Consider the following 24,562-nt stretch of genomic DNA (forward strand, 5'->3'; position numbering starts at 1 on the left):
GGGAACCCGTGCCACTCTAGTACCGGTACAGTTGTGATTAAACTTACTTATTTTATATTAACAATTATATCAAGATTCATTACTTTGATTAAGTTCAGTATAATCCCTAAGACACGCTTCGGTCCTAGATATAACCGTTGATGCTCCCTCAAATTGAGAGGCAATTATGAAGGCAGAACCCGTCGTTCCAGTAGTAAGGTCTGAAGTATGCTCCTGATACCATGACTGTAATTTGTGGTTTAGGGCATTCGAAGAGGATGACGGAATCTCTCGAACTACTGTGCTCCGTATACAATGTGTCCAGGAGGCGCGAGATAATACCGGACAAAGAACAGTATTTATTCGATATCGAAACCAAATGTGCCGGACAAGGAGACGATTCTACAGAGGCTCCGTACGGTGCGGGATCGAATAGGTTATACTCTTCGTAGTTATTAGGGAAGCTCAGTGAGTTTGGTTAACAATTTAAATATGCCATGCGAAACGATAACGCCCTATGCGCCTTTCTCCCATATATCTTGAGATTTGCAACCAAGAACTGGCATTTGACAACGAGTACTAAAACGAAAATAGACATTTGCAGGAGGCTAGACCGAGCTAATACAAAGTGATAAGAAAAGGAGTGGTGAGAGTTAGAGGACAATGGCTCTTAGACTAGATAAATACATATCTCGCCCATTCAAGAAGCTCTGCAGCCGTAAATACGAAATCTTTTTCTAACGGAGGGTTCGGGCGGCGACCAATAACCTTTTCAAACTCAAGCCGGAGAGGGGCGCCCTGAATCCTTGGGGGATTAACCCCCGGGTCAATCCTGATTGTAGATACTTTCAGCGGCTTATATTCTGGGGCTGGTCGGGCACGAGTTGGCAGTGCCCGCGTGGGAATGTATTTTTCGATGTCAATCTTGCGCCTATTCTTTGTGACTTTGATCAGCAATACGATGTTCACCAGACCATTCGAGTTCGCCATCCACCAGGCAGCATCCGCCCATAGGCGGCGCATTGATTCCGAGACCCCAGCTTCAATCACCAGCATCGGGAAGGACCTAGGTCTCAATAGATCGTTTGTCCACGAAGAATCGCTCTCCTTGGTACTGGCGGTTGATCCGGTGTACCTCGTGGCCCCGAGGCCCTGAAACTCCAGGACCCCCACACCCATCATGAAGACTTTCCGGGACATGCGACCACCGAAGGTAACATGAGCTTTCTCATGTTCCCTTGATGGGACTTTGACGATCAGTGTTTGAATATCAGGAAAGTACGACAATCTAACGGTAGTCCCGAGTTGCCCACGGTTGTCCTCGATAAAGTTGAATTCCTCCTGGGCCACATGCTTAAGTGCGATATGTTGGCCAACCTCTCGTCGGATCAAGCTATCTGGCATCGACATAATGCGTGCTTTCAGGTCTTCGAAATTAACGTATGAGATGGGTGGATAATCACCTGTGAGCGCAAATTCGAATGATGAGGTTGCCATGCTGCCACTTCGTGATATAGCGTTGTTAGATGAGGAGATAGAAGAGAGTTCTTTCTCCGGTAAAGAGAGAAGACATTGCGAATTATTCAAACGTGACGTCAAGATAGATATCAGAGTTTCTGAGATGCTCAATGAGAGTAAGCGTATCAGAGGCGGGACATCGAAGAAATAATATGAAAATGGGCTTAGTAAATAAGAGAATATTCGTGATATTAACTTCGTACATATTCACTTTGGTTGATAAATGTTTAGCGGAGGATATCGCGTGGAGTGAGGTTCCCACGTTACAAGAGCTGCCTCTAGCCAGAACCCACGCGATTGGATCTTCGACAAGCGACTCATGGTCACCATCGTGGTTTCCTTCATCTATTGATTCGGGAATTATACCACAGTACGCAAACGAGTTCCGTGTAAGCGAAGTGGTGGCGTCTTTGTCTACAGGTGTATTCAAAATTGACAGTGGATCATTAGGTCTGTTCTTGGTGGAATTTGGAACTGCGACACCACTCGCGTGCGCTGATGGTACTATTGCCGATATAAATCTGGACACCCGAGGAACAAGTATTTGCATTTCCCCTCTCTCATTGGAATAGAATAATATCATGGTGGGGTAGGGGTGGCTGATACGGAGTAGTCACCGCTCGATGGCTCAAGATGACAGCTGCAACAGTATTGAGTCCGAAATATACAGTTGGGGTTGACAGTTATAATTCAACTATTATATACACCACTCTTAATCTCCGCTAGAGCACCCAGCCTTACGCCTACATCAATATCCAGCATGTCTAGGAGCAGTTGGTTCCGCCATAGACGAAGGTTCCATCGGAGTTTTCGCAACCGCAGGTGCCGTCCTTTGGGCTCTTGATGCATCCGGTTCCGACACCAGATGACTCTCCGTTGTCACTGCACGACAATCCAGTCAGTATACGCTGGCTTCCAGACCACACATAAATGTATATTCATAATGCAGGGGATAACTTACTTCCAGAAGAAAGTCCAGCAATCCTCATCGGAATCCGTCATCTCTGCGTCCGTAGGCGCAGTGCAGGTGTAGGCCTTGCATGTTCCGTAGGGAGCACCGTGAGAGGAGTCGTACTGGTGGTCAGTGACGAAGACGGCGAAGGTTTGTGTTTCTGTTATTGCCATTAGCATGGATTCAAGTATGAAGAGGAATAGAAAAGCCTTGGAAAGTAGCGTACCAGAAGTCCTCGTGTTGTGGGAGCACTCAGCAGCCTGGATAGCAGTGGACGTCTTGGCAGCTGTTTACTTGTGAGTATTTGGAGAGCCTTGCAGGAGAGGACTACATACGGTCGCAATTGAGTGTGCCAGGACACTTGCCCTTGGTGTTCGATGACGCCGGGGAGAGGGTGGCGGCCGCCAGAGAGGCGCTGAAGGCGAGAGCGATGAGGGATTTAGCAGAGACCATTTTGAAGGTTTGCGGTCAGAGTGAGCTACTGGGCAGGAGAACCATTGGGATGACTGTAGCGTTTTTATATCTGGGGTTAATAGAATGTTTGTATTTCTGTCGCGTAGTCCTGTCTATTAAACTAAGTCATGATGAAACTACGGGGTAGCCCGTTTCACCAGAGTGGATCACATCGGTCGTTCTAGAATTGGGTTAAATCCCGAAAGCCACCCGGAAGATTCGAGTCAGGAGAGCTTGTCTTAATTAAAGAAGGCCCACTTGGTTTGGCTATGAGAATGAAGACTCTCGGGGCATTGTAGTCAGACTACGCCGGGATGAAAGCTGTGAAGGGAATCGACGCAAGTTGATAGATAGGCTCTGATTAATCTACCAGCTGATGCGAGAAGAATAGCCACCACTGCTATGTAGAAATAGTATGTATGTTCAATTTAGGGTAGAATGTTCGAAAGAAAGAGTGAAGGAATGGCATGACGAATGCCGTCGAATATACGCCCTACGATCCCCGCTAGTCAAGTCCTGTAGCTTCGGATGTAGTCGAAAGCTGACGTCTTTTAGACCACAGCCCATACAGCCTACCTTTAGACGATGATTTGGTTAGCCAGAAAGAAGTTTTTCATGCAAACAGTGTTTCATATGTGGACAGCGCTAGTGAATTGTTTGGATGTTAGTGGCGGAGCATAGCAATTTTGGCCCACAACAGCCATGGATGAGCCGTTATGTTCTCGGGACTTACTATTTCGTTAACAACGATTATTTCACATGGTAAGGAAAAATAAAGTAGGTCGTGTTAAAAACGCCGACAAATCCCTGTTGGCTACATTTCAGCCTTTCTCTCGACCGCAATGATAGGAGGAACACGGCTGATGCATATACGGCACACATCGTCATATGTCCCACAAGTCTGCAGTTTTGAGATTGTCACGATAACCACCAAATATATGTGTAGTAGAAGTGTTGCTGCTGCATTTTAGGCACACTAATGGGGCACCGCAGCCGGTAATCGATGGCTTATTCATAGGAACCTGGTGTTTGAAGCGGCACCGGCATATTTTAATTTGGTTAGCTATATGTCTCCACTAGGGCACGCCAAATGATGGTGCTACCAGGTCGATGTTTGCCAAAGACTCTTTTAATCTCCAAGCCAGATTATATGCACTTGTCCATATAGCAACAGTGTACTCTTACTGGGCCTTCTTTATTACACCTGTTCTAGGTCACATCATTTCTCTCTCTCTCTCTCTCTCTCTGTGTGTGTGTGTGTGTGTGTGTGTGAGTATAGTGGTGAGTATAGTAACCAAATTATGTCAAAAGAGACAAAGATGCTTTAAGTAATTATATTATACATTATTCTAACGCTGTAATATTGGCTCTTCTATGCTGCTTTGGTATCTCGCGACAGGAAAGTCAAAGTAGAATACATGTGGTGCTTGTGATATAGCACACTATATCTTCAGCCCGCTTTTCGAACAAACTCGACCAGTATCCATTAATTAATATTTATCAACTGTTTATGCGTCGGCCCTCCGATTATGCGCCTGTTTTCTCCATGTACCGGCAAACCTCCACTGTATGAAAGGACCAATTAATGCCACAAGCTGCACAGCGACACATATCGTAGACGCCACACCAACACCAACACCATTGACCATAGGCATGATAAAACTGGTACCACCAGCAGCAAACAGACATCTAGCCAGGTTGAGACTGGCACTCGCCGCCGCGCTTCTATCAGGAAAGATATCAACGAGATAAGTCATGATAATCGACTGAGTAGAGACGGCCGTCCAGCCTGTGATAAAGGTAGAAACGATGGGAACGGCGATATGAACGCGATCGGGATACTGAATTGTCCAGCCGAAGAGAAGGATTGAGAGACATTGTAGAATGGAGAACACTGGAACGAGACGAAGGCGGGCCTTTTCAATTGGGAAGTCATCTTCATTACTGGGTCCATCATTTGCAGCCTCGGCGTGGAGCGAGGACTCGTAGTTTTCTTTGACTCGTTGGTAGTCAATATTTAGAATTTTGCCTGTCACTAGGGTCCCGATCATGGAGCCTACGCCGTTGGCTATGAATGTGAGACCGATTTGGGTTTCACCGAGACCATAGCGGTCTTCGAATAGTGAGGACATGGCGGTGATGCTCATCTGCCAGACGGCGTAGTAGATGGCGAGGAAGAGGATGATAGGAGCTGCATGCTTGGTTATGAGCATCCGGAGGGGACCGGTGAGATCGATACGTTTTCTTGCTGCTGGTCGAGAGGCATCTGAGTCGTCTTCTATTTTCCACTGTACTTTGGTCGTTCTTTGATATATGCTTAATGGATATCTAGTCAGTGGATTCGACGGCATTGTGCTTCCATTTGCAACAACAGATCGGAGTGTTTCAGGCAGGAGAGCAATGAGCAGAGCCAAGAATACACCACAGTAGATCGTCAGGAACCAAAAGACTGAATGCCATCCTAATGATCCGGCTAGTGCGCCTCCAATCACTGGCCCGACAGCAACAGGGACGAGTAACCCTGCTTGAAAGATGCCCATAAAGCCCCCCCGTTCAGCCCGTGTAGTGATATCGCCAATTACACCAGAGCCAATAGCAATCGTGCTGGCGCTACCTGTGCTCTGAAGGCATCTTAGAACAATGACTGTAGCGTAATTCTTACTTAGCGCCAGACCAATGCACGCGCCCAGAAATACAATGAATGTACAGATGTAGGCAATTCGGCGCCCTTTCACATCTGACACAGGGCCCCACAGACTCGGTGCCAGCCCCTGAAAAATAAGGTATGAAGTAACTGTCAGATTGACAAGTTCGAGAGAAACACCGAGATCATCTGCAATGGTCGGCAGAGCGGGGAAGTAGATATTTGATGCGAAACCTGAAACTGTTGTGGTTGTCAGTAGGCTGGACTTTTAGTGACACAGTGATTTTCCGACTTACACGTCGCGGCAGTGGAAACAATCGCAACGAGTAGCCATTTTTGTCGTTTATCGAATATGCTGTAAGGTGCATCCGGAACTGGCGGAGACGTTGTCGCAGCAGTAGTCTGCGATTGGTCTGCCGTACTTTGAGTAGGCGTTGTGTCTTTCATATTTGGTACTCTGTCAGCAATAATCTGAATTGTTTGAACTATGGGTAAGAAACTAAGATGGTAGAATGGACGTGATTATATACATGAATCATGACCGAGTGGCAAATGGTGTTTACCCCTACCAGCGGAGCTGAGGTCGGAATTCCGAGAAGACGGCTCGGAGTTGAGATTCTCAACTCCCGTTAGGGCAAAAATCCAGGCAATTGGAGCTTTATATAGATACATTTTTACGACAACCTCTCTTGGCTCCTTGGCAATTTACTTTTCTTTCATGCTTCCCTTGGTCTATCGCTTCAATCTATTAGATCAAGATGACACAATTGACCAAAAACCCCGTGAGCTTCGGTGAACGCTACGCCATCTTGAACTTGGATTGGATGACAGTCCTAGTAGACGCTGCCAAAGATACGCCCGAAGGGCAAGCGTTTATATCGAGTTGTTCCCGCTGGAATGAAGCAGTACACCAAAAGTCTCCTCGCCCTCTTACTATATTTTCCACACTATCGTTCGAGCGTGGCCAGCCTGAGGTCGAGGACAACACACCATTCGCCAAGTTGATTGCACCATTTGGGACGTTTGAACACAATTCGGCCGAAGTAAAGATCGCTTCTCAGTTTCATACCGATGAAAATGATGTTATACTTCATAAGACTCGGTGGTCTGCTACTATGGGCAACAGTCTCGAGCAGATACTGAAGGCACAGAGGATCGACACAGTGATTATCGTAAGTAACCTTCTCCCAGTCCTTGATAAAGCTTACGAGAAGGCTATAGTCTGGGATGACTCTTTCCGGTGTTGTGATGAGCACTATCTATCGACTTTTCGATTTGGATTACAACATCTACGTGATCAAGGACAATGTGGTGGAATTGCCGGTGGAGCAGACTGCGGCATTTTCCGAGGTTATGCTGGATATGCTTTTGTCTAAGATGAACCTGAAAGTGATCTCCCTTGAAGAGGCTTTGCAAGCATTGGAACTGGCTTAGAATAGCATCTGGGCTATGAATCATATTGACGTTAACAACTGCGTGATATCACATTTGTGCTAATTGGCATGCAACTCCAACTCTACAAAGGCGAATAAAAGTTATCCACCATGTGTACAACTCATGACCGCGTAGAGCATAGTCCCAAACTCATCGAGATTCTCTAACCAACGGTCCACCCTAGCTCGCCTTCGTACAACTTGTGACTCGTCCAAATCGGCAGGCATGGGCCAGAGCTCATCAACTGTTAGAAACCCCTCCATCCACTGGGCCATATACATATTGTATTCTCTTTCCCAGTCGTATCGGCGTCTCGCCTGCCATAATAATGTATTTGCTGGCGCAGGCAACCCTTGTAATTCAGTGCCAAGGAAGGTAGGAAAGCCCTCGTGAGACGACAAGACGCTGTCGAGCAGATACATAACGTATAGTGTCCGTCGCTTGGCTTCCGCGACGATCCATTCTTCCCACCTCGGACGGACTCGTTGTCGATCGGCTGCACACGTAAGTCCGCGGCGGGACGAGGAGCAAGCAAGCTCTTGGAGGTTTGTCATCGCTCTGCGAAAGAAGTCACTGCGAGACTGGTTAAGCCGAAAGAAAAGAACCATTGTGTAGATCAGATAAGCTTGAAAAGCGGCAAATAAGGACTCGTCATTATACCTGTCTTGTGATTCGTACAGGCTAGACATTTCTCGCTGTAGAACAGTAGCGGTAGTATGCTCACTCCCTGGGAGTGGATTTGCACAAATTCGAACTAAGCTTAAGCATGTACTAAGCGGTGATCCTGTCGGCTGTGCTATCAGTTGCTTCGGATGAATGAATGGCAGAATCCCGCGACCATGTACCGCGACGCCTGCGTAGGACTTCAAAACCCGGAAGATGAAGGCTGCAATCCCAGCTGGGTATTCCTTCACCGTCTGTCCAGGAATAGGCATATAGGCATTCAACCAGCGGTTACTGATTTCATCTGCGTTGATGGGACAGACTAACTCAAGGTCTGAAAACTCAAGAGTTTCAAGTTCGTCAGACATGGCAGGGAGCTCACCCCCATCTGGATACGGTGGCCTGGGTGGAATCGCACACGGTGTTTTGATCAGGCCTTCGTCGGAACAGGCTCGGTTGACATGCTGCCTGCCGTGTCTATCATAAGAATGTCGTTCGAAGTGATGTGGCTTGCTGTCAGGTATAAGATCGGGTATACATTGCGTGGCAGTTTGAATTTCGCGCACAGCTCTCTGAGGTGAATGGCTATGACTAACAATTAAATGGTCGTTCACGGTAGCACTAGCACTTTCACTGGTGTCTGCCACTAGCAACTCGCCTTCCGAGCTCGGAAACGAAGCATCGGATAACGAGAAAGGACTGTGTAGTCGTCCTTCGCCGACAACAAAGTTCTGTCTGACGGGACTTCCAGGAGTTGTGCGTGGGTAAACGCATGGCAGACCCCGATGCCGACATCTACCACAAGGTCCGGTTTTGCGATCGCGATCGCATCTTGCTTTGGCACTTGAGCATTGCTGGCAAGCTTTTTGTCGAGAAGTAGAGTATCGTGAAGTTCTCATTTCTACAAAAGATTAGGGAGGGAATGTGGAGGACACTGGATAAGAGACCACGAATCAGTCACCAGGGCGCAGCGACGCATATTAGGATGGGAACGAACCATTCTGCCTCACCGGCGAGGCGCCTGCACAGCTAGACGTTCAATAGTTAGGCTTTAACAGGCCAATGGAATTCTGACTGAGTAAGTGAATGTTTAAAACAGTGCATAGAAGTGTGAAGGCCCGTCTACATGTGTGGACCCAGGTTTTCTCCCGCTCGTGGCAAGCGCGACCTTCGGAATTCCGCTGCCTTCGGCATCCGAGTCTGGCGGGACGGAATTTCCACTTGACCCAAATATTTATGTGAAGAGCTCATATTTTATGCGGAGGGAAAGAGTACTACTGCAGTAGCTTGTCTTATAACAACCTGACACCCTTTCGTACCATCTCGCTTCCTATCTCTTCAAAGAGTCCGTTACAGCAGAATGGAAACCACAGGACTGCGTTTGGCAAGCTCTGCTCAAGAATGCCAGAGTCTCGTATAAAACCCCTTATACCGATGTAGGCCGCGAAAAAGATCATGTTGATCCCTGTGGGATGTCTCGCTTACTGATCGTGAGTGGAACGAGCTATCAGAACCACCGTGTCAAGGGTGGTCCTATTATAGTTTTGTATATAGTTGGCAAAATTCGCACAAGGAAATGATATCCAAGCAACCCCAGAGAGATCAGCATGATCTTTTTACACCTTGTCACAGTAGCCAGACATAGCGAGTCTAACTAGCCAGTTAAAATGTTCATAAAGAATAGTAATCACGGGTACAATGTATTTCTCTTTGAAAATATTAATTTAGTCTGGAACTTTATGTACACCACCCAACAATAGCGAAAGTATATACTCCTTAGAGTTATATAATTCATCCACTGATTTTCACCTAACCTAAGCCCTAGGTCCTTCTTAATTAGAACCAACATAATTGAGCTACCAGAAGCAGATTAACCTGAATTTTTATTATTCCTTGACCGATCCACAGAGATTTCTTTCTCTCCATGATAACCTTCAGTCTCTCGGTCAGCATCATTATTATCCTCCATTGACACCCACAAGAAATGCCTACTTTAGCATTGTTTTGTAGCAAACTCCTCCAGGTACTGGGGGAACTTTGTCTCCCACAAATCTTTATTCGAAAAGAACCGGTACTGCTCCTCACACTTTGTTGTGAGGACCGACCAGAATGCTTTAGGCTGGTCGAACATAATGCCCAGTATGCTGTTCTTCACACACTGCCCAATCTTCCTTCCCTGTGCATCGTCCACGTCACAAATGTTGGTGTCGCCAAGCTGCTTAACTTCACATTTTTCCAACGCCGTGCTGTAGATGGAGTCGAGCAGTTTGATGTACTCCTCGCTTAGCTCAGGAGCGCCCATCTCATCGCACTCCTTCTTGATGACCCCCATGCCCATGACACGCGCTTTGCTCTCGTAGTCGGACATCTTGAGGTTGCACTCGGTGCTACATACTTTGTTCTTTGCGTGTTCAAAAATTCTGTCCGAGTTGAGCGCATTAATGACCTCAGGGATCATCCGGACGCAGTAGGTAGAGGGGAGTTGAATAAAGGAGGCCACACTTCCACCAACAGTGAAGGCGAGGAGACTGACGATTTCGAAACGCATTTTGGAGGAGTGTTGCTTGTGATGGCCACTTTCAATTGGAGGAAGAAATGCAGTCTGGGAATTCGAGCCGTGTGTAAATGAACAGCAACTTGATCGGTAGGAGCCTTTGTCCTGGCAAGTGGTACTCATATATATTCTCTATAGCTCACATGGGCGTCGCAGTAAATGAATATGTCGATCAAATGGCAAAACGAGCAAGGGGTGGCACCCAGAGTTCAGCATATACGATAGTCTAGAGTAGACTAGTGGATCTCAACAATAACTTGGGAAGAATCGAAAAATAACTAGTAGAATGGAGACCCCAACACACTTCATGAAGGGCTACACTCTCTACAACTAACTCACCGGGCCAAAGACTGGATGATTTACCATGGTATAACGCCGATCAAGTATAGTGTATTATTCCAAGTGGGAAATAATAACATTGGGCTCAACGGGTGGCTGGCGAGGATTAAACGCGCAGATACAGATCAGTATCCAAGGTACCGCGGCGTCCCCGAGATCCAGTATTATATCCTAATTCTAGTAAACCCCTGAATATAAGCAAGGGTATGAGCTGGCTGTCTAAATTGCTTCTCTCGAAAGATTGCTTATATCTAAATCACTGTATAAGTCCTTCTAAAATATAGACATAGTATAAAAAGATACTGTTATCTAGATTCTAGTATTTCTAGTAGATTTATTTATTCAAAAAAGACTGAAAATAATCCAGAAAAATAGAATCCTTGGGATTCTACTTTGTGCCAATATTAAGCATATATGATATCTGCCGAACAATGGTCTGGTGAAATAGAAATTATGATCTACTACTTGCTAGCTTTTACGAAGTTAATAGTGGATCTTCCCTAGCCGTGCGGTCAATCCGCTTGGGAATAAATTGTAAATTGCTAATAACAGGGGGATAGTTAATTCCCATCTTATTTGTAGATCATTGTGACAAGTAGCAATGAAAACATTAGCAGCAGGAGTGGGGAATCTTGCTTTTCCCCGCTACGTACAACCTATTGAGCGCCATGCAGCCGATAGTTCCCCTTTCAGCTGCTCCACATCACGCTTCAACCCGCAAACACTCATAGCGTAGTCTATTGCTAAGCTGGAGAAACATCCATTCCGCGTTCAATCAGTCAAGAGGGGGGGTAGATTTACGCTGAGCTCTTGAATAGGTGAAAGTCATTTACACCGCAATATAAGAACGACGGCAGTGAGTCTTACTGCTCCACTACGCCACCATTACAACAGGTTCATCAGCATCTACCTCTTCCCGATTTTGGCTCAACTATGTATAAATCATTCTTTTATGATGCTGTACCTCCAGAGGACCACTTGATCAGCTGCAGAGCGATAAGCGGCGAGATAGTCAGCCTCATCGCTTTGCAGTATGCCAATCTTCTCGTGAACTCCCATCCTCAGGTAGCTCAAGGGGTTCACCATCACAGCTACTTTCGAACCAACCCCATGACCAGAGCTTACTACAGTCTACTTTATATTCATGGCTTGTTTGGAACACCCCAAGAGAGAGATTACGTAAGCAGAATGGTCAATAACGCCCATAGTGGAGTGAGAGGGAGAAATTACAATGCCATGGATCCCAACCAGCAGCTCTGGGTTGCGAGTTGCTTTTTCGTCGCCACCTTCACTGTGCAGGAGACATTCTTCGGGTTGCTGGATGACCAATCTACAGAGGCCCTCTACCAAGATGCATCCCGATTTGGCACATCCCTCCAGGTACCTCGGGAAATGTGGCCAGAAAGCATTCACAGATTCTGGAAATATTGGAATCATGAGATTCACCATTTTGAAGCGACGCCTGCAGTGCTCCGTGTGACTCATGACGTTTTATATCCGCACAACTTACCCTTTTGGGTCATGGTGGCCTTGCCTATCCTGCGCATCTTTACGATCCATTGGCTCTCCAAGGAAAATCGAGCGAGGTACGGGCTCCGTACTACATGGGTTACAAGCATGGTTTATTGCACCTGTGTGTTTATCATTCGGTGGTTTTATCCACTGTTGCCTGAGTTCTTGCGGCATTGTCATGTTTATTATATGAAGAGAGAGTTACGAAGATATGTAAAATAGATTGTGAGCATAATTTCTGTCAACATGTGGATGAAGCCACCTTAAATACACGAGAAACTACAAGAACGGGTACTTTCACATTGAATAATCTTCTTTACGTCGTCGGGCATCTACTGGGAGTGTGGAGAGGGTGTTCGTTGTAACAACCTCACTAGGCTAAAATGCCCTAATTCAAGATCGTACTTTATGGAGCCCAATTTTCCTGAGTTATTGTACGGCTCGGGTATTGTAACGACACTTAAGTGTTTCTAAGAGCTTATCCAAGATTATACCAAGCGAGGTCTAAACGTTGAGACAGATAGAGTTGTTGTTGCATTCTCTGGGTTAGCCAGACGTATAAACAAAGCGCTGCTCACGCATCAGAGTTATAGTATCCTTGAAAAGATTATGCATAGGCTCCTTCTATGGAAGCGCCCTGGTTCCAGAACAAAGCCAATTGCATATAAAAATGGCAAACTGTGTTCCTGGTCCTGGATGGCGTATGCTGGGCGAGTAGTTTTCATGAATCATGACTACCGTGCTGTCTTTCTGCAGAAACTTTTGCGACTTCTATTTCCGGAAAAAAACTATATTGGGGCCGCCTTTTGCCCAGTAATTGATCCCGGAGTGTGGGGCAAGGTAGAAGTGTGTATACTGAGTGCTCTGTAGGGTTAAGATCTGGAGAATAGGGTGATGGGTATACAGTAACCTTCCACTCAATCCAATAGTGAATACAGGTTGGTAGGTCCTTATCATACACCTTCCCTTCGACCCAGTCTGTGTATTGGAGAAGCGGAAATATATCTGTTTAGAAAATACATATTTAATAGACAGAGTGCTTAAAGAGATAGAGAATTAGTATTAATAAGACTAAGGTTTAATAGTAAAAAGAACATATAACCAAGGTTTCCAGAAATAGATATATACTGCGGCAGTTTATTCTATTACTATAATTTATATTAATAAGTATTATTAATTCTACTATAAGTTGGAGCTTATCGTTTTTAGTAATTAAGATTTCTATATTTAGTAATATCTGGTTAACTCTTATATGCTATACTGTCACTGTAATTTTTATTATACTGTTATCGTAAGTTAGAACACAGTGGGCCCATTATTCTTCGACACTGATGAGACTGAATTCAAATCCTCTGTTGTCATCGGGATGGATTTTGAGGATGAAAGGGAAGACCCTTACAGGCGCTATACATACTGGTCGTGTGCAAAAACATGGAGAATAGGATATTATCGGAGGCTGGGCGTTAAAGAAATACAAGCACGGTTCATTTTGAAGAAGAGCAGGAAGGGCAAGCTCGTTTAAGTTCAAGAACTGTATAGCAAAGGATACGGTCCCCCACTGCTGGGCAATAGACAGAAGGGGCAGAGCTGAATATTAAACACTCTACATATTCTCATACGCGATATGCGGCCATGGCTCATTTACGACGAAACAGGAACGATCTCTCATGGCCAGGGCTGAGAGTCCAGGATAGAGTAGGCATTTACAGGTGAAGGTACACTTGAATAAGGCCGGGAGGAAATGCCATGTTTCCAGTTTTTGATCCTCATTTTTGGCTCGAGTTGTATGATTTATTGCACGACCCTAGCCTTTCTTTCTTTCTCTTGAAGAAAGATCTATATTGACTTTTATAGAAAGGTCCGTATTGTTAATATCAGATCCACTGATATCCATAGTTGCTGTTCCCTCTTATGGGCCATGCAAAATGGAGTTTGATCAACCTGCGTAGCAAAAGTGGGGCCAATGTCTTCATAAGATGAGAAAAAATAAAAAAAAAAAAAAAAAAACTAAATTCATACCCATTGCTGTCCGGTAGCATACTTCTCAAGCCGCAGGTTGGGCTTATTCGCAAAGTACGCCGTGGCTCCAGCGGGCACCCGGTCATTTTCGATATATAACACCTTCTCCGGACCCTTAAATATACTTATCACACCGAAACCTTCACTTCGAGACCAGAGAGGAAAGGTAGCAACACAGCATCCACATTCATCCGTTTGGGAAGCAAGAGTCTTTCTAGTCGCCGGACCGTTAAAAGTCTACCATATTGCTGTTAGCCTTTGTCGAAGTGAGAGGGTCGATTGGGGTAAACATTACCGTTGTGCCAAAGTTTATGCCAGCACCTGTGGCGGAAGCATTAATCCCTACGTCTGATAGCATTCGATTAGGCCGGTACTTAGATACCACGACTGTTATCTCCTCGGTATGCTGGTTTATGACCCGAATGCATGGTGGGATATTTTTGCTGGTTCGGAGGATGGCCCCGAAGATGCCCTATTGAGTGGATTAGTAGCGGTGTATGGATGATCTTTGGCGTGACTTACCTTGGGTACGGAGTCTAAAGGATAGCTCAGAGCATCTGCCCATTCTACCACCATCTCTGGCTCTGGTAGGTTAGCGGCTAGGATACACTGGTCCGCCGGTTCGTCCAGGGCATCGTAAAACACGGTTTCGCTGGAGGAATCATCGTCTAGATCAGGAACATCATCCAAATTGGCACACTTCGCGTGAAGTCGGAATGGAACGTGGACGACATCGTAAAGATGAGCTGCAGTTTTGACAAACTCGGCGGCATCACGCAGAATATCTACATCGAGGTTTACCGATTCCACCAAATAGTTGAGACTAACTGGGCGGTTAGAGACCAGAATAACAAATCTCTCCTCTACAGGATGGTCGGTTGCAACCCCGTTCGGCCAAGATATTTCGGAGCCCACAAGCTCATCAAAGGAATTACTTCCAAGTGTTATATCAAGCTCAGCAGGGAGCTCAATACCCAGGGGCCATGCTCCGGTCAATGATGAAACAGTGCCGACAACATTGATATTCAGCACGGAAACGTACAGGGTAGTACTACCAGCGTTCTCGAGACGGATATAGACGGACTCTCCCTCGGTAATGTGATCGCTGCCCGCCATTTGGAAATTGACCTTCGGTTCGCCGTCTTCCACGGTGCCAACGGTTACCTGTAAGTTGTGCGCCAGAAGATCCTGTCTTCTTTCGCAGCGTAATTCTCGAACACGTGTTGCGCGGGCGAGCCGCTCTGCATCGGAAATAATGTCACTGAATGTTTGAGAAGTTCCCTCTTCCGTGCTATCGATCGAGCGTGTCCTGACTCGAACACCTTGGTTATCGACCAGCACAATAGAGCCCTCTTCATGGCAGAATTCAGCTAAGGGCGTCTTCTTGTCGTCCTCACTGTAAGGCTTGAGGTATCTGGATTCTTCCACTCCCGCTTGGAGACCATCTAAACCTTGGGGAAGAGACACAGGTAACTTGTCAACGACGTCACATTTCAAGAAAGCCAATGCACCCTCGCGGTGTATACTCCTCCACGATGGCATATGGGTTAGGACGGCTTTAGATTTGAATGCAGCCACAGCAGTAACGGTGGCTTCCACGACTGGTTCCCCCTCTTCTGCCTCATCCGGGTTAAAGGGAACAACAGTGTAAACGTTCCCCTTTCGCACACCAACCACACTCCCTGCATCAATCATCGCCTTACCATTCTCTATTCTGACGTACAGCGCCCCTGATTTGACATGTTGTAGAGAAAAGTGTGCCCGGGTGTCAGGTCCTTCAACTTGCGGATGTTGCCACTGGTGTCTGGTATTAACCAGCTGACAGACCCTGACAAGCGTAGTCCTCCACGACACATCAACGCCATCCGTCTCATTCATAGCCTTGGCCAAGGCATCAGTCAAGGCACCTGACCATTGTCCGCGCGCATTGATATGCTCACAAGCACTTTCTGCAGTGGCCGCGGCAGCAATTCGAACTGCATACGGGTTCCCCAACTGAAATACCTCCCCATGGAAATAGCCTTTCTCCCGAAGCTGCTTCAAGTATAAATTCAAATCGTGGAACTGTACTTTCGAAAGACTTTTATGTTTAACAGGTTCCTCATCCGGATCCCGGAACATCCTACCGGAGTGACAGCAGTCGATCACAATAGTAACGTTCCGTGTCTTGTCCGTCGTATCACGAAGCAAGTATGATATTTCCACATCGAGGATGCCTCGGAAGCCCCCTTCGGGCGATTCATCGTAGTCAACTGGGACAAGGAACTGGAACTGCCATGATTTATTCTTCTCCTTTCGCTTCTCGTCGTGGACTAAGGCGCCGTGTCCTGAGTAGTAGATCACCACAGCGTCGCCGGGAGAGGTGATCTCGATCAACTTAGTCCAGGCCTCTATGATGCCAGCACGGGTTGCATTATCGTTGTAGCAGGGGATTATCTCGAAGTCTCGTTTTGTGAGAAGACCTTCCATGGTCTTGACGTCGTTCAGGGTTCCATTTAGGCCGCCATAGGTACTGGCGATTAAGAGGGCTCGTTTGTTAGACAACATTTCGGATATGTCACTTCTAAACTAAACAGGCTTCGGCTTTAATTTCATACAGCAGTGTAAAAACGAGGAGGGTTGCTGCAGGTCTAGGTGGCTCACGTCCTGGGTCCATCTGCGTTATCTTCTTAAATAGGATACTGTCAAATTTTGTAGTCGTGGAATCGCCAGCAACGTCATATTCTATTGAAACGAGAGACTTGGCCCAAACAGGTCGGAATAATGACAGGGATCTAATAGGGGGAGATATGTATTAGGCATTTGTGCAGTGGCCCGAATAACTAGTCGCAGCTGCATGCAGCCGTACATATCGGTCCGAAGGTGGGATGCGAGTTACAACCTCGCGGGGCTGCCGTAACAACTCCTCAGGAAATGGATAAAAATGTGGACAATGGAAATTGTAAGCCTCGTAAATCAGTAACGAGCAGTCCGTTACTTTCCGCAAAAGTTGCATGGGAGTTACTTGCTACCCAGTGTTTTGAGAGAAGTAGGGCTGTATACAACGACATCAAGAAACCCGTTTTTAGGCGGGAGCATAGGATATGGCAGCGATCGACAAAGCAGGGCAACCACTGAATTTGCCACAACACCATCTACCATTCCCATGTCTTTTCAAGTTATCGCAGGCGTGAACTAGTCTCTGGGCAGCCACTTGGCCTCTGGATTCCACGACATCCATGAAAGATATCATAGGCAATCTGCCAGTCAGGATATGAAGCACTCGTCGTAATATCATTATTCCTATGATTCCATTCAAAAGGCTGAAAACGTGGACATGGTGGGGACTTCCTAAATTGGGCAGTACTACATACACTATCACCAATATTGATCGTTTGATGATTGAGAAACGTAGCATACCTCCTGCAAGGATCCCCTGTTATAATGTGACTCCTATTGAAGTTATCACGGAGCTTCATATTATCCTGAGTTTGAGCAGGGATATCCGAATGAATTTTACAAGGCTTAGAAAAACTCATGCGCATATTAGACATAGCCTGTTTAAAACAGTTCGTGCCACGCAATATGGCTTGTTGGCAAGAGCGATAATTGCATTTCAGCCCATGGAATGGATCGGAAGTATTCGCGACGTACTGATACCCAGTCGGACGAAAGGGTAAGACGTACATCCTTATCGCCTTTTCAAAGCAGCGAGCACGATATTGTTCTTAACTTACTGACATGTGCCGGACTATTGGCAATGACCCCAACCTGTGAGGAGTCAGGGAACTGTTATATATGTCCGCTAGCGGTCGGTGACTGATTAATTCGATAATTTGCTAGCTGATTGTAAGCGACTGTAGAAGATCACTTGTAGGGGATAACACCACTCGTCATGTATCTCTCTAGCTATTTGATCGGATAGATCACCAACTTGCCAAAGCTACGTGTCCAACTACTGTAATCAATGTAAATACAAGTCTACATCCAATGGTTGCCCAGCGCTACAGGCAGTAGATCTCAACTATGACAAGAATGCATGTACGTTACTAGACGTAACAAGGACTAAGACGATGAAAACAACTAATTGGCGACACAACAACTAAAGGCCGAGACCCTTCAAGTGAAACAAGGCCTCACGCTTCATAACCGTAATGGAGAGCCACAATGTAGGTAGAGCCGCCGATGATATTGCGAACATGTCTACGTTTACTCTATGATTTTTAACTTTATTCAACCTCAAGGAGGGTAATAATAGTAACCGATTCCACTGTTCGGGTTTGCAGAAGGTGAGGCTTCTTTGGGCTTCTCCTGGGGCGATCGCATCATATTTCCCGGCCGCAGTACGTAAGTCCTCGTCGCCCTCAACTAGGAGACTAGAAACAAGGACAACGAAAGCAAGGAGAAAGGCGAGGAAATAGAGGAGCTTCATCTTATATAAATGTATGTTTGTGACGTTGGAACTCGATGAGGAGACTCTCGAGTTTGAGTTATGGGGATCTTGAAGAGTTGGAAATTTACTTGGATTAAAAGACAAAGCCAAGGAGCAAATATTTATAGTGTCATCCAGTACCAAGGCGAATTCCTATCTAGCGTGATGTCTTTCTCTCATTCGAGAATTGATAGTCAAGACGAAGCCCATTCCGGGGATGAGGTATTTTTTTTTTTTTCAGTAAAACCAAAGGTAGTATGATATGCACTAACTAGTCAAGCTATTTAGCGGCACTGCCGCACTGCAATGCATGATGCGATACATCGAGGTGGTAAGGGATTTAGAAGGAAAATGATCTTATTTATGAAGAAGAGGTGCTGGTGAAAGAAAGTAAGAAAGATGAAGCATAGGAATGAGGGGTGCCAATTAAGCATTTTGATATCACGATACTTCATATCACTCACTTTCACATGGTGTAGGTTTGGGCTTAGTTCGGGACTTCAGTTGCATGATTTAGCATGAATAACATGTGCCTTGCATATCACCTTTCGAGAAATACTTACTGCTGAGGGGCTATCCATATATGCAAGAATTGCTGGGCAATATTGTGATATTGTCAATTGTAGTGAAGTGCTGAAGCCAGGAACACTAGATTAGATGCCCTAGTTAAGTAAAGGTTCTGTTTTGCTATTTCGTCTGAAGGCAGAAATTTAGTTTTGAGACGCTAACAGTGAAGATCATTGGCCTGTAAAGCAAAAGGAAGAATCCTTCTGTTATATCTACTGATTCTGTCTTTCGGCACTAAGGATCGTGAAATTGAGGCGTTGATACTCGGCACTTGGCTTATTCAGAACCAGTTAAAACAACCAAACTAGGAAGAAGCGACTAAGGAATAAGCAACCAGATGAAGATTTATACATAAACGACTGTATACTCCAATGTTGAGCACTAATATGTAATATTGATTCGCATGACGCCTAGACAAATTGGTAATAACGCTAAGAGAGAAATATGAACCACCGACGCCTGGCTGTGCAGATTGACAACAAAGACACCACGCCTCCCTGAGCAAAAGAAAAGAATAAGAAGAGAAAACCACGAATGGACCGCATATCCTTCATGCCGAAGGTGTTGTATATCGTAGGCCTTGAAAGAGTGTTGCCTGACACTTGAAACTCCTTCATGAATGGAATTGTCAGAGCTTCAATGTGTCCAAATAACACCTTAGCCTCCTGGGCCACCATTAAGCGTTCCTGTCTATGCAAAATAACAGGAAATTAAGAGAGGAGGGTGGCACCGCCAGACTCGATAGCATCAATTTCCGCTTCTGTGTATGGAAGGTGGTGGGTCTCTGAGGAGAAATCCACGCGGTCGATGTATTCTCGGCTGGGGTTGATGGACTTCTGAGAGGTACCAGAGCCCGAATTCACGAAGCGGCGCATAAGGGACGCCTGGTGAAGCGGGCCATGCTGATAGGCCCTAGTGCGGTAGGCGGCGAAAGAGTCATAAGAGCTGCCTGCGGAAGACATAGAGATGAATCGAGACTGGTGGCCAACCGAGCCTGAGCAGAATTTTCCAATTAGCGCAGCCCAACATTATGTCAGTGGGGAGTCCATACGGGTGAGAAAATGCTGACCAAGAGCCCGGATACGAGAAGCCCGAGCAGCGTTTTGGAGAGTAATGGTAGGGTGCATTTTGTAAGATCCGAAGAGAAACCAGGCCAATCGAATTAGAATAGGTGGATGCTGATGGAGGGGAGGCAATAGGGGTTGTTCGGAAGATTCTCGGTAGCTGTCCGCTAGAGCAAAAGAGGCAAATTTGTAATTCGATGGGTGACAAGTTGGAGAGATAGCTGTACTGCGTAGTAGGGAGTGAAACAGAGCGTAGTAGGGAGTGAAACAGAACACAGAAGTTATAGGAATCGAAAAGTTAAGTAGATGATGTAGCTATCAACCCCCCCTCAAGATATCATTTATATGTACCTTCCCGACTACGAAGCCAACAGCATGAATGCCTAACAATCTCCCTGATGTGATCCATTCAGTCTCGCATTCTTCGGGTTCGGCAGAGGTTCCCGACGTAGGATGAGACGCTCACACGAAGGATCCATCGGGAACAACGGGATTCCTTCCTTCCAGGTGGAAGTTGACCAGCCAAGGTCTTACATTCTACGCTCTGCCGGAAGACAGGACCGACGGCTGATGCCACAGCCCAGAAATAAGGATCGGTTCAACCATGTGATGCTCTGTTTTGTTCCAAAGTCCAAGGTTTGCCCGTCCGGTTAAGGATCCTGAGCTATATTCTTCGATTCTGTATCGAGACACTGTAATTTCATCCTCACAAGTGAACTTACAGTAGCCGAGTCACCTAGCAATAACACACGGTATCTACAAGCAGTACCTTCCCCTTCGCAAAGATACATATTAGGTACGAATATTGGAATATAGACGGTGTAAGGGTTGACAGAAAGTGCATAAACAGCCACATGATCAGAATATAGCCACGTAAGAAGACATTGCAGCGTTTGAGAACCCTCCGGTATTACTTCCCGACATCAGAGATTGAATGATCCGGTATTTATTCAGAGTTTTATTCTGAATATGCATTCATAATGATGGTTCTAGCAAAACCACCGACTTAAGGACTGCTGGGATTACGACGACGGCGAGAAACCGTCTGATGTAGAATGAAGGATAGTTGCTGATGATACGGAGTTCTACAATATTATGAACAGGTGATTTACGCCTTATTAGTGCCTTGTGCGGATCAACTACGGCGAGTAGCCTTTTCTGGAGGTACGAGAAGGAAGAACGGTGACAATGCATTCTACAAACAGATATGTTCTTCGAAATGTGGACGACGACACATATGTGCTTGGAACAAGTGGTTGATTATCGTAGGAAACGCCATCTAGCAAATCTTCTCTGATAAACACATAGGACGTGCAGCTGACATTGTACCGGCCTATATTGGTAGAAAGCAGCCTTTACTCCCTTTAATGTTTTGGTATGTTCAACTACTTGAAAGGCAGTCGGATGGTAACCCCCAACCGAGATTCTACCTCGTGGTTGAGTTTGCCGCTTGCACTTGTGCAAGTTTATGAGGACTCGTTCTAGTATAGCGTCAGGCACGATATCATTAGACCGAAAGCCCTGATGCTTAATCCCCAGAGGCCGAATATTTCTAAATAATATCCGTTTAGATTCTATTTTTCGGCTTCAACTTCATATGACAGAATGTGCCCCTGGATATGCAAAGTGGGTCGACCCGCCCCTAGCTAGTGATGGTCACACGGGATGTGTTATTTCAGAATGCTTGGGTAGAGGCTTTTCTTGTTAGTAATTGGGTTTCAGTAGGGCTCGGTTTTGACTTTTGTCTGGAAAATCGGATGCAGGGTTCGGCGAGCTCCACACTGACCAGTAAGTGGACATGTTGTGAGGATAGCCCCATGGGGAAGAATTGCATTCAATGCCGGCCGGCCGCCGAAGTGCTACTTGCTTGAAAATCGGGAAGAGCACTATAGTCTGGAGTCCCCACGGGGCTTCACGCCCCAGTTTATCCTAACCGATGTCCTGACTCGCTCCCTGGGGGTGGGGCACCCATGATATACACTGAACCCGAGCCGAACGAGCTATTCAAAGGCCGAGCCGAGCTGATCTTATGAGTGCTAGGCTCTTTATTGGAGATGTTGGAGGTGGGGCGGTGGCTGTTTCGCTGCTTGGTTCCTCGGAAACAGAACCCGATCCTTGAAAGTCAGAGACGCTACTAACAGGAAACTGGCTGGTGTCGACAGGGCGAGGGTCCTTTGCACATCCGAGTTTCTGGAAAGCTTGGCTCTCGGGATCGCTAGGACTACCAAGTTTCGTGGTGGAAAAGTGTACCGTTTTGGGATAATCTGAATACCCTCATCCGATCTCCGAGCCGAGTGGCTCGTGACCTTTTCCATTCGAACCTGGGGCTGTGAACCAAGTCTTGCCATGCCAGAAGACATACATATAAGGGTGCAATTCATCCAGCACATTCAGTTCAACAAAACAACATCCTTCAATACTATAACCTCCTATCAAAAGCAAAGCACGCCTTTCAAACAAACTTCACTTCCTTCCAATAAAACAATGGCACCTGCAGCACTCCTCGCCCCAGAGCCGCCCGTCGTCATCGGGCCGGCCACCAAGAAGGCCACACGGCCTTCCAGCAAGCTTCCCCAGTCCCTTATCGACGGAGCTCGCATCGCTAAGAAGGATACCTTCGACGCAGCCAAGCATCTCAACTTCCAGCCCCCGAAGCGCATCTACACCATGGAGGAGATCGGCCTGGAGGGGCAGGGCATCTCCCCTCACGCCGGCTCGGAGCCCTTCAACCTCTTTAACGAGGAGGCCATCAAGCAGATGAGGGCAGAAATCTTCAGTGATGAAGTCCTGGCTGACTGCCAGTATTCTTCCACTTTCAACAAGCACATGGTCCGCGGCATGGGCCCAGCGTACGTTCTACTGAAGCTTAGAGATGCTAGCGGCTTTGACTAACTTTACTAGACGCGCTCCCTTCACCTACGCTGCATGGAACGACCCTGAAGTTCTCCGCCGCATCTCCGAGGTGGCCGGCATTGACCTCATCCCTTCCGTCGACTTTGAAATCGCCAACATTAACATCTCCGTCAACAGCAACCCCGACCAACCTGTGCCGGAACAGCAGGTCCCGTCCAACGATGAGCTGCCCGCCGTTGCTTGGCACTATGACAGCTTCCCCTTTGTCTGTGTGACTATGCTCTCTGACTGCACTGGCATGGTTGGTGGTGAAACAGCTTTGCGCACACCTTCCGGTGACATTATGAAAGTCCGGGGCCCAGCTATGGTATGTGATAGGACTTTACCGGACATATTTCTCGGATGCGGACTAACCCAGTTTGTAGGGAACTGCCGTTGTTCTGCAGGGACGGTACATCGAGCATCAGGCACTGAAGGCCCTCGGCGGTCGTGAGCGGATTAGCATGGTCACTTGCTTCCGTCCCAAGGACCCCATGGTCCGTGATGAGACTGTCCTGGTCGGTGTCCGTGGTATCAGCAACATTTCCGAGCTCTACACCCAATACACCGAGTACCGTTTGGAGCTTTTGGAGGAGCGTCTCCGCCTCAAGCAGAAGGAGGAGCGCCGCCGTGTCGTGGCCAACCGACCATTTGACATTGCTGATATCCGGCAGTTCTTGAAGGAACAGAAGGCCTTCCTGGAGTCGATGCTGGAGGAGATCATTGAAATCGACTAAATGTCTAAACTACTGAGATGTATATGATGATTTGTGGGCATTTGGTTTTTTTGATCATGTTTTTGCAAGTTGAATGTTAGCGGCATTGTACTTTTGCGATTCTTTTCTTTATTCAGTGTATGCAGTCTTAAGAGGTTTGATAAAATTCAATTATAGAGTTAAACTATGAACATCTCTTCCCACATTAGCACACTATTTGAGCTTAGTTCCCTTGATTCCTCGCTCTGTGCAATTGGCTAGGATGGCTTACAGTCTTGTCTAGAGCAAATCAGCTCCGGATCTGTACTGAATATGGTGTTCTTATTCCTGCCTCTTTGACCTACTGCACACATATATATAACCTATGATATTTAACTACTTATTGTATCCGTTTGGCGTCTCATATACAGATTGACTATGCCACTATTTGTTTATTTCCTTAATTTTCTGTTTCCCTGGGCCTCGCGAAGGCCTTCGTGGATTTCCGAGAAACGTTTCATAAACCTACCTATATCAAGCCACTCATCCCCAGACCTTTCTACCGATAGAGTCTAGATAGTTGAAGCAGTTGAAGTTCTGTGCTTCTTGCTTAGTTGTAGTTTCTACACATATTAAGTGTATTGGTTTCAGCTAGACATAAAGTTTATTAGGATCCCATTTTACTTTGTTTTGTTATCTCATTTCCAAAGCATATCTTACATTAAAGATAAGAATATATATTTCCAGACCAGAAATAAACAACCAACCTCCTGTTCACATAAATGTACACACACACACACACACACACACACACACACACACACACACACACACACACACACACACACACACACACACACACACAC

General features: G+C 46.3%; 7 protein-coding genes across 7 annotated transcripts; 1 reads left to right on the plus strand and 6 right to left on the minus strand.

Annotated features, from left to right (window-relative positions):
• Nucleotides 1–654: 654 nt before the first annotated feature.
• On the minus strand, nucleotides 655–1,476 carry BDV27DRAFT_169023 (uncharacterized protein; the record flags this gene model as incomplete). Its single annotated transcript, XM_032074922.1, has 1 exon — nucleotides 655–1,476. One exon carries the CDS (start codon nucleotides 1,474–1,476, stop codon nucleotides 655–657), a length of 822 nt encoding a protein of 273 aa, XP_031933543.1.
• Nucleotides 1,477–2,261: 785 nt separating this feature from the next.
• BDV27DRAFT_152056 (uncharacterized protein) lies at nucleotides 2,262–2,902 on the minus strand (the record flags this gene model as incomplete). Its single annotated transcript, XM_032071478.1, has 4 exons — nucleotides 2,262–2,379; nucleotides 2,459–2,609; nucleotides 2,676–2,735; nucleotides 2,785–2,902. The coding sequence occupies 4 exons, from the start codon at nucleotides 2,900–2,902 to the stop codon at nucleotides 2,262–2,264; spliced, it is 447 nt and encodes a 148-aa protein (XP_031933544.1).
• A 1,508-nt stretch (nucleotides 2,903–4,410) lies between these two features.
• BDV27DRAFT_169024 (putative MFS multidrug transporter) lies at nucleotides 4,411–8,542 on the minus strand (the record flags this gene model as incomplete). Its single annotated transcript, XM_032074923.1, has 4 exons — nucleotides 4,411–5,786; nucleotides 5,843–5,959; nucleotides 7,090–8,031; nucleotides 8,443–8,542. 4 exons carry the CDS (start codon nucleotides 8,540–8,542, stop codon nucleotides 4,411–4,413), a joined length of 2,535 nt encoding a protein of 844 aa, XP_031933545.1.
• A 1,094-nt stretch (nucleotides 8,543–9,636) lies between these two features.
• On the minus strand, nucleotides 9,637–10,191 carry BDV27DRAFT_152060 (uncharacterized protein; the record flags this gene model as incomplete). The annotated part of the gene is made up of 1 exon (XM_032071479.1): nucleotides 9,637–10,191. The coding sequence occupies one exon, from the start codon at nucleotides 10,189–10,191 to the stop codon at nucleotides 9,637–9,639; it is 555 nt and encodes a 184-aa protein (XP_031933546.1).
• Nucleotides 10,192–14,061: 3,870 nt separating this feature from the next.
• BDV27DRAFT_169026 (caspase domain-containing protein) lies at nucleotides 14,062–16,691 on the minus strand (the record flags this gene model as incomplete). Its single annotated transcript, XM_032074924.1, has 3 exons — nucleotides 14,590–16,691; nucleotides 14,363–14,539; nucleotides 14,062–14,304 (listed from the first exon to the last, which is right to left on the minus strand). Exons 1-3 carry the CDS (start codon nucleotides 16,612–16,614, stop codon nucleotides 14,062–14,064), a joined length of 2,445 nt encoding a protein of 814 aa, XP_031933547.1. The 5' UTR covers nucleotides 16,615–16,691.
• A 3,064-nt stretch (nucleotides 16,692–19,755) lies between these two features.
• Nucleotides 19,756–20,172, minus strand: BDV27DRAFT_140390 (ribosomal protein S36 family protein; the record flags this gene model as incomplete). The annotated part of the gene is made up of 2 exons (XM_032069645.1): nucleotides 19,756–20,039; nucleotides 20,097–20,172. 2 exons carry the CDS (start codon nucleotides 20,170–20,172, stop codon nucleotides 19,756–19,758), a joined length of 360 nt encoding a protein of 119 aa, XP_031933548.1.
• Nucleotides 20,173–22,593: 2,421 nt separating this feature from the next.
• BDV27DRAFT_169028 (uncharacterized protein) lies at nucleotides 22,594–23,738 on the plus strand (the record flags this gene model as incomplete). The annotated part of the gene is made up of 3 exons (XM_032074925.1): nucleotides 22,594–22,958; nucleotides 23,011–23,329; nucleotides 23,388–23,738. 3 exons carry the CDS (start codon nucleotides 22,594–22,596, stop codon nucleotides 23,736–23,738), a joined length of 1,035 nt encoding a protein of 344 aa, XP_031933549.1.
• Nucleotides 23,739–24,562: the final 824 nt, after the last annotated feature.

Source organism: Aspergillus caelatus (genome assembly GCF_009193585.1).
Source record: "Aspergillus caelatus strain CBS 763.97 unplaced genomic scaffold BDV27scaffold_3, whole genome shotgun sequence".
Lineage (NCBI taxonomy): Eukaryota > Fungi > Ascomycota > Eurotiomycetes > Eurotiales > Aspergillaceae > Aspergillus > Aspergillus caelatus.